General features: G+C 39.7%; 1 protein-coding gene across 2 annotated transcripts in view; it reads right to left on the bottom strand.

Moving 5' to 3' along the window:
* The window catches only part of LOC134204852 (uncharacterized), a 205878-nt gene extending 188335 nt beyond the window's left edge, over positions 1 to 17543 (bottom strand). Inside the window, exons 1-2 of one of the 2 annotated variants that reach the window (XM_062679665.1) lie at positions 17118 to 17543; positions 15947 to 16347 (exon numbers count right to left, since the gene is read on the bottom strand). In XM_062679665.1, the coding sequence (XP_062535649.1) occupies positions 15947 to 16025 (79 nt within the window). In that variant the 5' untranslated portion in view covers positions 16026 to 16347; positions 17118 to 17543. The remainder of the gene's footprint in view (positions 1 to 15946; positions 16348 to 17117) is intronic. The other variant, XM_062679676.1, reaches the window with a different exon arrangement.
* Between the last annotated feature and the right edge of the window lie 880 nt (positions 17544 to 18423).

Genomic DNA, 18423 nt, shown 5'->3' with positions numbered 1-18423 from the left:
CGATTTTAAGACAGGTTGCGAATCTTTAACCATGATCGTTAAACTTCTTTGAGGGCATCACTGAAATGTGCAGTGCAACATAGTAGCCTGAATTTGTGTGTGCTATCTTTCGCGCCACGAGCAGCAATGTTGCCTGTTGATGAGTTATGCAATTAGCTCTAGAAACCCACGGTTTAGATTAAATTCGATTACTAATTATTGGAACGATTAATTAAGACGCGGTTTTCACTGACTGAAAGCTGTTGAGTATTCCTTTCAGCTATGTAGGTTTTCTTTTAACATGCGCTTGATGGGGAAACGTCATTAACAGTATAATGAAAAAATAAATTTCCCCATACTAATTTGCATGCAAACTTGCAACGGCTTGTGCTAAATCAGTTTTAATCCAAATGAGCTCAAATTTTCAGAAGACACTCAGAACATGGTAAAGAATCAGATGAGCACTGTGGAGCAAAATCGATTTTTTGAACCACCCTAGTGAACATGTGTTATGATATAGAATAAACATTTCGTCAAGTCTGGCAACATTATGCATCAGCTGGCATATTTTTAACACCCCATTTCCACCCACCCCAGTTGTAAACAAAATTTATCTATCGCTGCTGCATTTTTCCGTACCAATTGCCTCACTATTACAAACAAGCAATACAGTCATTATTTTCAAAATATTGTGATGGAGTCTTGAGCCTTAAGGATTTAAGACGAATAGAAACGGTAGGGCAAATTTCATTATCTCCGATGCGTTTTCAAACTTTTAGAGTAGGTTTTTTATTTATGCGGAAACGACCCTGGGAGATTAGTATTAGGCAAATAAAATGAAGGAACGACGCAACATAATCTACATGGAGTATCGTCTTAAACTGAATTACGTAGACTAAGAAAGACGATGTGATAGGGGAATTAAACAGGTTAAAACAAAATGACATCTTACGAAATATTAGATAAAATTAGAAGTAAACTGACAGTTTGACTATTAAAACTTGTAATACCAGACATCACTGCAATTGGTAGAAGACATAACGATTGGTACAATTCTCCAAACTACTTCTTTAACCGCATTTAGACAAGGGAAGCTCTTAGATTAATATTTCGATTCATTATAACATAAGTTGTAAAAACGTTATCAGAATAATATCCCCAATTTAAGTGTTACTTGGAGGTGGCAATAGTATCACCCGTTGTCAACATAGACTGCTAATATATATTGAATGTTGGCTCCAAGAAACTCTAAACACAATTTTATATTTAAATTCTCTACAAATTTCTTGTGTCTTTAGAGCTTCCATTAATTGTTTGGTTAATTATTGACAGGCTGACGATTAATAGACTGAAGGGAAAAAGGGAAATCTATACAAAAACAAAGCGACCGTGTGCCGCTCAAAGCGCACAAGCCCAAGTCCTGGTGTTAGGTGGGACGCTAAACAGCCCTGACACGACGGCCCTCCGACGAGACAGGAGGTTTGCGCAGGTCCAATAAGCCGCCTAGAAAACCAATCATTACGAACAATATAAGAGATAATGCGACTCGATATAATCGGCAAAGACCTAGGCGACGAATACAGGATCACGATTGGAAGCTTGGAACATGGAATTGCAAGTCGCTAGGTTTCGCAGGTTGCGACAGGATGATCTACGATGAATTACATCCCCGCAACTTCGATCTAGTGGCGCTGCAGGAGATTTGCTGGACAGGACAAAGCTGTGGCACCACCAACGAGCTGGGAACCGGCTCCATAGTGCTGGGTAAGATGCGCCAACGCGTGATTGAGTGGCAGCCAATCAACGCAAGGATGTGCAAGCTGAGGATTAAAGGCCGTTTCTTCAACTATAGCATCATCAACGTGCACTGCCCACACGAAGGGAGACCCGACGACGAGAAAGAAGCGTTCTACGCACAGCTGGAGCAGACATACGATGGATGCCCACTGCGGGACGTCAAAATCGTCATCGGTGACATGAACGCACAGGTAGGAAGGGAGGAAATGTATAGACCGGTCATCGGACCGGATAGTCTGCACACCGTATCGAATGACAACGGCCAACGATGCATAAACTTTGCAGCCTCCCGCGGAATGGTAGTCCGAAGCACCTTCTTTCCCCGCAAAAGTATCCACAAGGCCACATGGAGATCACCTAACAAAGAAACGGAAAACCAAATCGACCACGTTCTAATCGACGGTAAATTCTTCTCCGACATCACGAACGTCCGCACTTACCGCAGTGCGAATATTGAATCCGACCACTACCTCGTTGCAGTATGCCTGCGCTCAAAACTTTCGACGGTGTACAACACGCGTCGAAGTCGGACGCCGCGGCTTAACATTGGGCGGCTACAAGACGCTAGACTAGCCCAAGAATACGCGCAGCAGCTGGAAGTGGCACTCCCAACGGAAGAGCAGCTAGGCGCAGCGTCTCTTGAAGATGACTGGAGAGATATTCGATCCGCCATTGGTAGTACCGCAACTGCTGCACTTGGCACGGTGCCCCCGGATCAGAGAAACGACTGGTATGACGGCGAATGTGAGCAGTTAGTGGAAGAGAAGAATGCAGCATGGGCGAGATTGCTGCAACACCGCACGAGGGCGAACGAGGCACGATATAAACAGGCGCGGAACAGACAAAACTCGATTTTCCGGAGGAAAAAGCGCCAGCAGGAAGATCGAGACCGTGAAGAGACGGAGCAACTGTACCGCGCTAATAACACACGAAAGTTCTATGAGAAGTTAAACCGTTCACGTAAGGGCCACGCACCATAGCCTGATATGTGTAAGGACATGAACGGGAACCTTCTTACGAACGAGCGTGAGGTGATCCAAAGGTGGCGGCAGCACTACGAAGAACACCTGAATGGCGATGTGGCAGACAAAGATGGCGGTATGGTGATGGACCTGGTGTAACGGAGTATGTAAGCGAAGTGGAAATGTCCCGAGCGGAATATTAAGACGCTTCTACCACGATATATGAAGTGTTCGGGGCCGACGGCGCGGCACTGGTCTTTCGGTTTTTCTAGTTCAAACACTCAACTACGGTTAGAATAAAACTTTATTAATTATGTATCACTATTTAGTTCTTACAATAATACTTTTCTTCTACTATGTAACACTTGTTTCTTATAATTACACTTTTTCCCTAGAAATTAAACTCAAATATTATCCATTTCAACGGATTTCGCACTATTTTCCGTATGAAGTTTTCACAAGTTTCTAACACTTTTTTTCGATACTTATCAAGAGGACTCTAACACCGGTTTTCGATTTTATTACCGCGACGGACTATTTAATTTAAACTTAGATCTCGATTCGTGCACTAGTCACGAGTGTCGAGGTGTCTAAGGGACAACCCTGATTCAATTGGAGTGTTCGGTAGGCCGGCTAGGGAAACCTAGAAAGCGCCGAATTCCAATAAAGGTGCTGCTGAATATTTGGGACTGACCCTGATTCAATTGGAGTATTCGGTAGGCCGGCTAGGGAAACCTAGAAAGCGCCGAATTCCAATAAAGGTGCTGCTGAATATTTGGGACTGACCCTGACTCAATTGGAGTATTCGGTAGGCCGGCTAGGGAAACCTAGAAAGCGCCGAATTCCAATAAAGGTGCTGCTGAATATTTGGGACTGACCCTGATTCAATTGGAGTATTCGGTAGGCCGGCTAGGGAAACCTAGAAAGCGCCGAATTCCAATAAAGGTGCTGCTGAATATTTGGGACTGACCAACTTACATTTCAGGACTGACCCCGGGCTTGGAAAAGCGCACGGTATTTATAGTCAATCCGAGTTCTGAATTTCATAATGATTTCATGAATTGCATCAGACTGGACTTTGGACCCCACGAAAGGTCCAAGAGTCCTTAAATAACGTAACCATTTTCCTCATCCCACATTTATCTGTTCAGACTATGTGGTTTTAATTTCAACTTCGTAAATATCCTCAATTTTGAGGTTCCATTCATTACTCAACTTTGCATTCTTCATGGATGCTCCCTAAAGTTCTTTTGCCCGAAATGCTTCATCAGCTTATTTGAAAAATCCATAAATTCCGAAACAACTTCCCTTTTATTCCAAATTTTTACAATAGTTATTTAATTTCTTGTCATAGATTAGCTAATTCAGCCTTAATATTGGACTTCCATACTTTACGAAACTTTGCCCCCTTTTTTGGATGTTCCCTTTGCAATTCTCTTGGAAAAATTCTGTTCTCTTTCCACTCTCTAAAACTCTCTTATTTCGAGCACACATTCAAGTGGCTACTTCAATTTACTAATGTATTATTTCGTATATCTTTTGTATAAAATGAGTATCTCTAAGTCCTACCCCTTTCTTTACACCTAAACTTGACCATTGCTGTCTCACAGAGTAATGTTCAACAAGTCCCAAATGTTTCATAATGCATGATACTACTAAACCAACGGAGTTGTGAAAACCTTCACTTAAAAATCTGTATTCGAACCCAGCATGGGTTCTTTGTAAAACAGCGCACCATACCGCCGAGCTATTAACAGCTACCGCTTGTATTACTCTTTGATTTTAAGTATACTCTTAAAAATCAATCAATCAATTGTTTTCTCTTTCTTTCAACTGGGCTTTGAAATCCCCTTTCCCTAAAGAATCATTACCCCTTCGGGTCGGCTCTTCCTTTTCCGAAACACTCAGACCCCAATATCAATATTTCCTTTCAAGTTTATATTGGTAAGAACAAAATCATGTTCTCTCTGTTTTTCATACTGGGCAACAAACCCCTTAATATCAATACACCTGTATACGTGTATGTAGATTCAATGAAGACTCTTATTGTCTCTATCATTTTGGCTAAGTTATTATGCCGCGCTCCTCACCCAAACAAATTCTTTCCTTATTGTCCTATACATATGCGCCAATGCATCATCATCAATGACGATCGCGACTATGTACCGCTATATCGTACACTGTCCAATATGTGAGCACGTTTGAACATGTCAATCCACCGCGCTCCAGTTAAGTAAATCTGACTAAGCTGTTTTCGACGGTTTCGCCAAACCGTGATAAGGGTATGCGATATTTCACATAACTTTTAAATTGATGAAAGTAAATTAACCCAACAATTCCTACATGCAACATTTTAAATTTATGTTGATTGCTTAAATTACTTTGCGTTGAGTAATTGAATATATTCGGCCTTGTTTTTACAATATCTCATTGCCATCAGTATTTAAAATTGTTTTAGGAAGGTGTCGGCACATAAGGCTGTGCACTGGGAGAACGCACGCAGGACATAATCTTACCGGCTCCGAATCTCCAGGAAATCCAGGAGGAGATTGGCCGGCTGAAGAACAACAAAGCCCCTGGGGTTGACCAACTACCAGGAGAGCTATTTAAACACGGTGGTGAGGCACCGGCTAGAGCGCTGCACTGGGTCATTACCAAGATTTGGGAGGAGGAAGTTTTGCCGCAGGAGTGGATGGAAGGTGTCGTGTGTCCCATCTACATAAAGGGCGATAAGTTGGATTGTAGCAACTACCGTGCAATCACATTGCTGAACGCCGCCTACAAGGTACTCTCCCAAATTTTATGCCGTCGACTAGCACCAACTGCAAGGGAGTTCGTGGGGCAGTACCAGGCGGGTTTTATGGGCGAACGTTCCACCACGGACCAGGTGTTCGCCATTCGCCAAGTACTGCAAAAATGCCGCGAATACAACGTGCCCACACATCATCTATTCATCGACTTCAAAGCCGCATATGATACAATCGATCGGGACCAGCTATGGCAGCTAATGCACGAACACGGTTTTCCGGATAATCTGACACGGTTGATCAAAGCGACGATGGATCGGGTGATGTGCGTAGTTCGAGTTTCAGGGGCATTCTCGAGCCCCTTCCAAACCCGCAGAGGGTTACGGCAAGGTGATGGTCTTTCGTGTCTGCTATTCAACATCGCTTTGGAAGGGGTAATACGAAGAGCAGGGATTAACACGAGTGGTACAATTTTCAATAAGTCCGTCCAGCTATTTGGCTTCGCCGACGACATAGATATTATGACACGTAACTTTGAGAAGATGGAGGAAGCCTACATCAGACTGAAGAGGGAAGCTAAGCGGATCGGACTAGTCATCAACACGTCGAAGACGAAGTACATGATAGGAAGTGGTTCAAGAGAAGACAATGTGAGCCACCCACCGCGAGTCTGCATCGGTGGTGACGAAATCTCGGTGGTAGAAGAATTTGTATACTTGGGCTCACTGGTGACTGCCGAAAATGACACCAGCAGAGAAATTCGGAGACGCATAGTGGCTGGAAATCGTACGTACTTTGGACTCCGCAAGACGATCGAATAGAGTTCGCCGCCGTACCAAACTGACAATCTACAAAACGCTCATTAGGCCGGTAGTCGTCTACGGGCACGAGACCTGGACGATGCTCGTGGAGGACCAACGCGCACTTGGAGTTTTCGAAAGGAAAGTGCTGCGTACCATCTATGGTGGGGTGCAGATGGCGGACGGTACGTGGAGGAGGCGAATGAACCACGAGTTGCATCAGCTGTTGGGAGAACCATCCATCGTTCACACCGCGAAAATCGGAAGACTGCGGTGGGCCGGGCACGTAGCCAGAATGTCGGACAATAACCCGGTGAAAATGGTGCTCGACAACGATCCGACGGGCACAAGAAGGCGAGGTGCGCAGCGGGCAAGGTGGATCGATCAGGTGGAAGATGACTTGCGGACCCTCCGTAGACTGCGTGGTTGGCGACGTGTAGCCGTGGACCGAGCCGAATGGAGAAGACTCTTATATACCGCACAGGCCACTTCGGCCTTAGTCTGAATGAATAATAATAATAATACAAAAACAAAAATTTTGAGATTCTACTAGCTTCTACAATACTCAAATAAATAGTGTTCAAGCGGTCAACATTGACTAGTTCTTCTAAGTATTGGTCCTAGTAGAGGCAAAACTTCTGTTCGGGTCCAGTCTTGACAATTCAAGCTACCATGTAGCTCCAGCTGGATACCAAAAAAATATATAAAGTAATTTATCATATAGAATTGAATACGATTTTCATCCGCGAGGCACTTTCAATGGTAAACATAAATATAAACAATGCTTATTATGTTTTTTTCTGCACATAGTGAGCACATTCAGTGACAGTCGAATGAATGAGTTGGTGGAGTAGTTGTCTGACTATGTCATTCTATGTTTTGAATAATCATGCGATGTTTGTCAAAATTCGGACCGAAGTTGCTTCATGAAGATGAATATTTTAAGCTCTGCAAACAATGCACTGGTGTAGTCGTGTGAATGACCACGCGTCTCCATTAGTTTGCCCGTGCTGTCGCTTCTAGCAGTTTTTCATAATGGTCTACTCTCTTAAATGTGAAAAAAGCGAAATTGTAACGCAGGTATCGCAAGTCAGTCTCATCTGTATATGAGTGGCAATTCGCTGCTGCATAGTTGTAAAATTTTTGTTAGAGTCTGGCTTATTTCCCAATAACTCATTACTTATTCTCTGATTAGTTCCAGAGTTATGCAGAAATTTCTGGTTCATTTGTATGGGAGCTCCCCTTTCAAAGGAAGGGAGGGTTCTCGCACCATCTTAAGAACCTTCCCCGGCCCCAAAAACCTCTGCATACAAATTTTCACGCCGATCGGTTCAGTAGTTTCCGAGTCTATAAGGTTCAGACAGACAGAAGTTCATTTTTATGTATATAGAAGAAGAAGAAGAAGAAGATATGTATATAGAAGATTTGCAGCAATGTATTTTGTCACTAGTGTTCAATTTATTCTTGAACTGCTGCCGATTTCTATGGGTGAAATTATAATGTACTAGAGTCAAAAGCTGATTTTTATAAGGCACGTCACCCAACTTTCAATTAGACCTCCATCTTAAATTATTGCCAAGTTTTTCTTCGTTACTTCTTCCAAATATACTCAAAAAATTTCCTTATTTCCTATGTAGTTTTTTCAGCAATTCACCAACCGACGTAGACTAGTACAAATACATATACATGACACAATCCACGCACTTCTACGCCAAGGGAGCAACATTTAAAACTGAGAATTAGGATCCAATATTTGTAGGACACAAAACATACACATTGAATTACAAGAAAAATATGTTTTTACTGGAAAATGATTTGGGAACATTGTTTAATAGCCAATTAAAGTAGCAGACTTTTAGTATGATAAAAAGACTCCCTAATCACAATTTTACAAATGTGTTTCAAAATTCAATGTGCTTCTGAAATAAAGGATAAAAATCTTTCGGTGCATTGATACAGTATCACAATGGCCTAGAAATTGAGAAAAAAAAAATAAGTAAATTAGGGCTTGTACATGAATAGCGTAACAAAATTGGGGGTGTAACGGGGTGTGTCATTTGGTAACTGTCCATACTACAAACAATGGGTTCCCGTACCAAAATGTTACGAAGTGGTGGGAAATTACAAATCTTTTATTCCCAAACTCCACTCCCGCCGGCTTTTCCCTCTCAATAAAAGACAAATGTTTGGTGTTGCGTAGTACTCATTGGGGTCGTCCAATAATAAGTCACGTACAACTTGAGTAATTTTTTTTATTCGAATGGATTGTGAGGCTTTTCCAAACCTATCTCTCAGCACTCAATATCACCATGCACTCATTTGAGTAAACGTAACGAACAGTTTGCTCTCGAACACGGTCTCCTTCTAGCATGTCACGAACCGTCAAACTTGTTTGTGGATGTTTGCATTTTTTTTTAATTGTTCGTTTATTTGAAAGGCTCATTTGACATGAAGCGTTACGGAGCCGCAATCATGTTTTTCAATACAAGTTCTATCTTGATTCTTAAACATATCTTTAGCTCCGAGGAGCCGAAAAACTCGTGTTTTTATTCTGCATTTTATTTGATGATTTTCACAATTTTTTTTGGTTAATTTTCCTTTCATTCGGACTCACTAGCTCGATAATTTAGTTTTTTTTTCTTAACCGAGATCGTCAGTCGTCCGTAAATGTTTGCTGAAAAAAAAAAGTTTATTACAGCACTCAAAGAAGCAGTCGTAAACATATGTCAATTGAGTCGATATTTCAGCTTAAGAATTTTAATAGAGATTTACACAGTCAATATCGGTTAAATAATTTAAGCGTGTTAGTCACCAGCTGTCGAAAATATAATGAAAAGCATCAGGCAAAGAACTTCGCCAAACCACTGCAAGAATAATGGCCTATCGAAAAAAGTTAACAGAGAGTTTAACTGTTGAGCGATTCCAAGCAACAGCATCAAAATTTAAGAAAATTTTTAATTCATGATTTTCTATTGAGTTGAAACCTTGCACAGTTTTTCAATTTCATCTAAATCGTCATTTTTCGATATCAAATCTTCATATTGAGTCACGACTAACTTTTCAAAAGGGTGTATGTGAAAATGGTTCAAAAATATTTAAAAAGCTGCACAGCAAAAACGGAATGTTCGATTGTTATGATTTTTTCAGCAAAGTTAGACAACTAAATGGAGATTCTTAAGAAAATGTGCACAGTGAAAAAAAAAAATTTTTTTGCCTTTAAAAATATCATTTTTGTCACAAAAACTCAAATATCTCAAAACCCTATCTTTTTTCGAACGTAATTTTTTTAGGGAAAACGGTCCATTATATTAGCTATCTACCATAAAAATTTGGTGATGGTAAACTAATAAACAAAAAAGTTATGACATTTCAAACATTTCACAATTTTCACATATAGTAAACAAAAAAAAATTTCCGTCAAGAATCGCAGTTTGATGCTGATTTTATTGTTAAGGGCCTTGCGTGAGTTAAACAAGTTGTTTGTATGATATTCCATATTTATGTATTCATCGATATTATGTATATTATATGTATAAATATTATATGTATAAATAAATAAAAATGAATTAATATTATCCTAAGTATTAAATTAAATGTGGCAGTTACACAATGTTGTTATAGAAACTCTAAGAGTTTTGGGTTTGAATTTTGGTATGGGTTATGATATCATGAAAACAGTTTATTAATACTTATTTTTATTTATTTTATTCAAATTTTTTAAAATATCGAACACTTTTGAATTATTATCAGCACAGTTTGAGTATAGTTTTGCTTTAATTTTATTTTCCGACAATGGAATGAAACAGTGAAATTTTTGGGTTCCTTGGATCGTTTTCGCGTTATTAAATTGCTCGCTGAGCTCTGAAGCCTTTATTTCGTACTCTTCAGTAGTAGTAAAACAAAATGATAATTTGGTTAAATCTTTTTCTTTTCTACGATTTGCCCAATCAAAAAGTTTCTTTCGCGTTTTTATTTGGTTGCTCACGTTTTTGGGCTAACCTTGCTCTGGGGGTTTTGCGCTTTATTGTCCCTCAAATAGCATCAAAAGGCCTTTTGCCATGTGATGTAGCAAAAATGCCATTCTGCATCAATTCCGTACATTGATTTAAATTGACATAGGCTCGAAAAATTCTTACGATTTTTGTACTGCGACGCTGCTCCATCAGACATGAAATATATCTTTTTGACTTCTTTATGCTTATCAACGCGTAAAAAGTTAATCATTTTTCAATGAACAAGTTTACGGATACTGAATCGTGTCTTAAATCTTCGGAAATTATAATAAAACTTAAGTGTTCAATTTGCGTACTTCCATTAAAATAAATAACGAATGGATGAATTGTAGCTTGTTGTACGTTCCAGTGATGGGACTGCACTTCATCTTGCAATACAAAGCTGTAATTTTCAGAAAAATCACAAATGACTAAAAATTCACCATTTTGTAATGTATTTTTCGTATTTTTTAAAAAGCTGGATTGTTCTGTTTTAATGAAATCGTGAGGGATTAAACTTTCTAATACGTGTGTACGCTTCTTTCAAAGTCGTCATCATTAATCGTTTTTGGATTGCTTGACGCTTTCCATCTTTTTTTACTGATCTTTTTGACCAGGCATAGCTCGACTTACTTCATCATCTTCAAAATATTGAACTACTATTTCTTTTGTCTCATCTGTTAATGCAGTACTAGACCTAGTATTTTTGGTTGAAAGACAGTTATTCTTCAATTGTTTTGCCTCTTTTACTGTATTTCTATTGGTTTTGAACTCATCAATGGCATCCTGAATAGACCACGAACTTGGCAACATCGACAAAATCAATAATTTTTCTTTCCTTGTCGTGGCTGCATTCGAGAACCTTTCCTTCATATTTATAATTACCTCATCGTAGTCTGTATTTTCCACATCATCAGGTCCTAATTTGAAGAGGTTTCTTCGTACAGCTTCGTTTATTTCACGGTATTTTTTCTCCGGGTAATAAACGTAGTCCATCTTACTCCATTTAATCGGAGTCACTTTTATCCCAGCTATGCCCTCGTTAAAGCGTTCGATGTTGACCTTTTGGATACACTCATCTTCCGATTGATTTGTTGAAACAGATTTCGCTGATGGTACGGTGGCAAGGCTCTCAGCACTTAATACTTCTGGTAATTCCTCAGTTGTTGTCGATACATCTGGCAATTCCTCAGTTGCTGTCGTTTTCGAACTTCCTGCGCTCTGCTCAACCGATGATATACAGATTGCTCTTTTGTCAACGTTTAGACGGCAGGACGTGCAAATGCGTAAATTTGTATTCAATGTGGACATTGGAGCATAACCAGTCGCTTTCAGTTTATCTATGGTGCTTTCGGTGAGATTTCGTAACTCTTTTGAACACTTTTTTCCATCGAACGGCCTACAACAGTTGAGAAAGCGGCTACTCATGTTGTTCGTAATATTTCAATAAACAAAATCACTTTTAAGTTTTTACTGACTAGTTTGGTGTCATTTGCTTGACTGAAGAAAAAATTACTATAAGATCTTTAACAACCTTAGTAGTAGTAATTTTTTGCTTTTTCGTGAGCATTGTCATGGTATGTACCTATCATGCATTTGTTGTTGTTGAAGATACCCGTTTCCTCCCGATCATAAAGTCTATTCTCTAAGAGGTATATTTTTGCAGGTAAACTATAGACGTACACGTGTATATAAATCTTTGATTTTGCAGCTTTTGTCTTAAAATAACATTTCTGATATGTTTCTATCAACGTTATTATCAACAGGTTTCAACACTATTAAAAGAATTTTTCGCCAGTCACGTGCAATGAAAATTATGACACTATCAATACTTTTGATCACAACACTGGATCGTGTCTAAGTTTCTTATAGATGTTATGAATAATTAAATCAAAATATCATGAAAACAACTTGTTTAAATCACGTCCCTTAACAATAAAATCTGCATCAAACTGCAATTCTCGAAATAACTTACACAGAAAAAAATTTTTTTTTACTAAATGTGAAAATTGTGAAATGTTTGAAATGTCATAACTTTTTTGTTTATTAGTTTACCATCACCAAATTTTTATGGTAGATAGCTAATATAATGGACCGTTTTTCCTAAAAAAATTACGTTCGAAAAAAGATAGGGTTTTGAGATATTTGAGTTTTTGTGACAAAAATGATATTTTTAAAGGCAAAAAAATTTTTTTTTTACTGTGCACATTTTTTTAAGAATCGCCATTTAGTTGTCTAACTTTGCTGAAAAAATCATAACAATCGAACATTCCGTTTTTGCTGTGCAGCTTTTTAAATATTTTTGAACCATTTTCACATACACCCTTTTGAAAAGTTAGTCGTAACTCAATATGAAGATTTGATATCGGAAAATGACGATTTAGATGAAATTGAAAAACTGTGCAGAGTTTCAAATATTCTCGAAATGGTCGCTCAGGATCGACTGACATGCCCCCGTGGAATGCCTCTGTTATTGATTTCCATGTTAAGTTAATGGAGATGAACATCTCGTTAATAAAGACATTTTATATCAGACAATACTATGTGTGAACAATATGTTTCTGGAAATGCTAATATCATCTTCCAAACTTAGACGTACATGTACATGTTCTGCCAAGCTCCCGTATGATGTTCATACGGGAGCTTGGCAGAAGGAAGGTCGTGCGATATGTGCCATCTCAAATATTGCTCTCCGCTCGCTTTCAAATCGACTTCTATAAAAACATTCTTCATGCCTGCCGTATCCTAACGGAACTATCAATTCTATACTTTCGCCTCTAATTCTATCATGAACATGTACGTCTAAGTTTGGAAGATGATATTAGCACTTCCATATAATTGTAAATCGTTTAACTTCACGTAGAAGTAATACACTCAAATCATTAATTAGAATATGTTCTTCTTAACATCCCTAGCGACTATATTGATGATATGCCAATTTTGACATAGAAATCTACGGAAATCCATGCCAATTGAAACCTGTTATGCCCAAATCAGATGTTCTAGGTTCTCCAAACTGTTCTGGAGTTCAGATCAATTGATCTACCAGGTCAACTACGCCTGAACACAAAGCCGACAGCAACCAGTTAAGTCCACTAGAGCCAGTAAACTCCGTAGAGCCCACACGTACATATATGTTGCAACATAGTTCTACTCAAACCAGGCGTTCTAGGTTTTCCAATTTATTCTGGAATTCTGATCAATTAGTCTACCAGGGCCCTCCTTAGCCGTGCGGTAAGACGCGCGGCTACAAAGCAAGACCATGCTGAGGGTGGCTGGGTTCGATTCCCGGTGCCGGTCTAGGCATTTTTCGGATTGGAAATTGTCTCGACTTCCCTGGGCATAAAAGTATCATCGTGTAAGCCTCATGATATACGAATGCAAAAATGGTAACTTGGCTTAGAAACCTCACAGTTAATAACTATGGAAGTGCTTAATGAACACTAAGCTGCGAGGTGGCTCTGTCCCAGTGTGGGTATATAATGCCAATAAGAAGAAAAAGAAGTCTACCAGGTTAACTGCGCTTAATACTAATCGGCCAACTGATCTCGATACGAATCTGACAGGAGCCATTCATGCCCATTGCTCATACAACACCCTAGAGACTACGCGTCTTTCTTTTATATTTGTAAATGAAATACCGCAAACAATGATTATCATGAAATAACATTCACCGCCTGTGGTTTATTATTAACCATGTCTAAGTACTCTGAAACTTGATTATGCATATGTACAACATGTGATAGATTTAGTTCGGAAAAGGTATTGGAGGGTAACCGCCCCTTCGGTGGGCTTTGATCCCAAGACCCCAGTTCTCTAGACAGGTGCTTTCCCTTAATGCCCGGCATATAGGCAATTAACTTTGAATTTACTGATCTCGAGTGGCGATCTCTCTTCGCTTGTGTGGTCGGGTCGGGATCTGACGACCAAACTGGCACAACCTTACACAACCCTACTTCATTGAGCACCGTTGCTGATGAAGCAAGTGTGTAGAAGCCGGACAATACTAAATACTCATCCTACTTGGTTGGCATGTGTACAAAAATACATATGAGAGAATTAGTTCTGAAAATGTGTTGCGAGAGATCGGCTGGTACCTGGTGCTGGGAATTTGGTTTCATCAGTACCCGCTAAGCTGCGGTGGACGACGGAGGTCCTTCGTAGCTTAGTAGGGAAAGCACCTGTCTAGCGAACTGGGGTCGTGGGATCAAAGCCCACCGAAGGGGAGGAGTTACCCTCCAATACCTTTTCCGAACTAAATCTATCACATGTTGTACATATGCATAATCAAGTTTCAGACATTGTAATTAATTTCCACTCCGGGTGGCCTCATACTCGGCATATAGGCAATTAACTTTGAATGTAATGTACTTGTTAAGGGGTTTGTAAGCCTTATTGACACGAAATTACGGATACCGTTCACGTATTTTGCCTTTCTAGCATTAGCATTGATCATTTCGCACAAATTCGTAGGTGGTACAAGCCAAGACTATTGTATGAGAGTAGCAACACTTTCATCCGTTACCACAGATATTGATTTGGGACTAATCGCTATCTCTTAGATGGAAGCAATGCAGCACTCTCCAATAGTCGAGATCTGTCCTGGCCACGTCCTTGCGAATGCTGAGGAAGGGGAAGGATGGTTAATTGGACACCTACTTAAGAAAGATGCAGAGAACTCTACGACCTCTCATAGGTTCCACGGGAGGTTTTTGGATAGTTAGTGTTGAAGGTTTACCAGTAGGAATCGTTCTGTTAGAACGTGAAACACAGAAAGAACTAAGATAGAAATACAAAGTAGAAAAGGGACGAGCCTGGAATTGAACCCACGACCTCCTGCTTATAAGGCAGAAGCGGTAGTCACTAATCCACCGAGCTCGTCACCGTTCACGTATTTTGCCTTTCCAAGACAAATTGTGAAAAAAATTGAAAGATAGAAAAAAAATACGATTTTGTCACATCTCCAATTTTATCACCCCAAAATTAACCAGGAAGTGATAAGATCGGGATGTTATCTGGATATTACTGTAATAGAAATGATGACAAGTGACAAGTGATAACATTTCAAAATTATTTAAGACAACAGCGAGCGCCTTTCAACTGTTATCAAGTAAGTTATCAAAAAGATACCGACTTCTCAAAACATTTTCAAATTATGTTTAATGGCTCTTCAAAAATAGATTCTAGTAGGTACCTATAAAAAGTGTATATTTGCTGAGTTATGCACGAGGAAACTTTTTTAGAAAAGGGATGTCCTCCCTAAATATTCAATTTAAATGTTCTGAAGTTATCTTTATTTCTTTTATCTTTATGTGATCTGAAATAGGACTCTCCCACTTGTTGAATTGTGTGTATCATTCAAGAATATATAACCGGGGAACGCTCTAGCCACTAGAGAGCACATAAGTCATAAATAAATAAAATACTACGCTTAGATATAAAGCAGAAAGTGAAAGAATGGTGGCGCCTCTTACCAACAGTAATTTGAATTCAAATAAAAAGGGCAACTACCTTTCATCCGAACATGAAAGCAATTTGGCATCACTGATCCACCGGATAACATTGAACAGCGAGAGATCGATACAATGCAGCCCGGGTTGAGCTTGAGGCGTGAGCCATGCTGAATGGGAACAGGAATAGTAAATGCACGGTTGATTGTTGATTCTTACCTGGTAGTACCGCAAATCCATTCAGCAAGAGTAATCCTATCGCGAACACAGGGCAGAATCGAAATAATAACAGCGCCATAAAAATGTTTAACCATTGGGAGTTTCTCTACCCGAATATTTGGTGCCGGCGATGTTTGCCAGCGCAACTAACACGACAGATTTGGCTCATTTGGAGGAAGCGCGCTGATGTGGTGTATGCAAGACGGGAAAAAAAAACTTTTCAGTTTCTGCCTGTACGTTCAACTCTGGAGAACTACTTCTTTCGATGCATTTCACTAATTAAAATCATTGTTGCCTAGTTTGGGTCACACTTTGCACACTCACTGGCGGTGGTGGTTGTATTACCTAATTTGAATTCCTTCCTTCTCTAATTATTATTCGCTTATTTCCTGACAAGTGCGCTTGCATGTACGAATACCATAAATAGCGATTCTTCCCCAAACACACGAAAACTTTTTTCCTGCCCGTTTCTTCTTTTACATATGAATCATTTCATCGGTGCTGCGGAGCTAGCGCGCTGTTGCTTTGGTTTGCGTTTTTTTTTATCCCCAATGGCAGTAGGCCGCCGCTGCCTAGAACTCTCCGTGAATATGATTTCTTCTTCTACACATCAGACCAGGCCAGACCAGGCGAAAAGGTAAACGCAAACACCCGGTGACTATGATCTGCACAAACACTAAATACAATTTTTGCCAGGCTAGGTTGCTTATCTCAATTTGCCTGCTATGTTTATTTATATATACAATACACAAATTAGACCACTTCTGCAGACTATTTCTATCAATTTAAATTTCAAACACTTGTACGACACACTGATGCGAAGCTTGTTCTGCTTCTTATTTCCAGAAAGCGCTACACTAAAATGTGTTTTATCGTCATCCAACTATACAACACTACAGCCTCTCCTAGAGCATAGAAGAAGCGCGCATCTATGTTATGAAATTCTTGCCTTTTCGCGATTAGTTTATTAATTTCCTTGTTCCGAAAGGTAGATAGTTATTCCGTTCCGGGGACCCATACAGCGGTACCAAACCACCATATCTAGATTGGCACGCAAAAATCCATAGATCCAATCCTTTCTGGCTTCCTCACTCTGCTTTGCCGTAATTTGCACACACTTCCCAGCAGCAGCTCAGGGATCCGAAAATATCGATTTTATGTTTACACACACCGCTCCTGCGATACTACTATTTTGAATTTCGGCACCTTTGCCGTGCCCCAATGTACCGTCACTATGCTTCAGCTACTCCAAAAACACTTTGTGATCAAATTTAATAACTCTTTTCTTCACTCCGTTTGTATCCATCACCCATTATATGTTATTTGTTCCGGGAGTACTCCTCCAGTTTCCACTAGGTAGGTTGGTAGGTACCATTCATAAATGCGTAAATTACGTCTCAACACTAAGGCGACCGACCGAAAACTGAAGATCGTAACCGTAACGGTGTGTTGGTTGGTTCTTGCTTATACGCGGCGCGGTACGCGGTCTCTGCCTTGGTGTGTATGTTCCGCACATTCGGCATGGTATCTGCAGCATTGATGGTCCTATGCGAACGGGTACAGCGGCGCCTCACTTGGTATCGTTAACAGCAACGCCTTAGTTTTAGTTGTAGATTGAAAGTATAGATGGTGTAGTTAATAGAAAATATTAAATTATGTTTCAACGATACAGAAAATGCCATTATAGTATTTAGTTAATATTAACGTTTACCCTAGGAGGTTTATCGTAAGATAGCCATTAGGCTATGTGCTCCACTTCATTGTACAGAAGACAACTTTTCATTGATAGGTGATTGTATCCTGCCAAAGGATGAATCGACCTATAACTCAAAATATATGGTCAGGAGTGGTAATATGGGTTATTCTTAACGTGCTTTCTATAAATCATGTAATCTTGTCGAATACCTAGTATAAAATTTTACCATCAATTGGAATATTTCTTCTTCTTCTTATTGGCATTACTTCCCCACACTGGGACAGAGCCGCCTCGCAGCTTAGTGTTCATTAAGCACTTCCACAGTTATTAATTGCGAGGTTTCTAAGCCAGGTTACCATTTCTGCATTCGTATATCATGAGGCTAACACGATGATACTTCTATGCCCAGGGAAGTCGAGACAATGTTCAATCCGAAAATTGCCTAGACCGGCACCGGGAATCGAACCCAGCCACCCTCAGCATGGTCTTGCTTTGTAGGCTTTGGGACAGTTCGTCGAATGACATTTCGTCGAATGACATTTAGTCGAAAGTACATTTGGTCGAAGGGACATTTAGTCGAATGGACATTTAGTCGAATGGAAATTTAGTCAAATGGACATTTAGTCGAATGGACATTTAGTCGAAATGACATTTAGTCGAACGGACATTTCATCGAGAGGACATTTAGTCGAATGGAAATTTAGTCGAATGTTGAAAGTGTTTAGTCGGTAATAGGTAATTAGTTAAATGGATAATTCGTCAATAGATTTTTGGTTGAATT

Source organism: Armigeres subalbatus, chromosome 1 (assembly GCF_024139115.2).
Source record: "Armigeres subalbatus isolate Guangzhou_Male chromosome 1, GZ_Asu_2, whole genome shotgun sequence".
Lineage (NCBI taxonomy): Eukaryota > Metazoa > Arthropoda > Insecta > Diptera > Culicidae > Armigeres > Armigeres subalbatus.
Note: the sequence above shows the minus strand (reverse complement) of the source record. Positions and strands in the feature narration are given on the sequence as shown.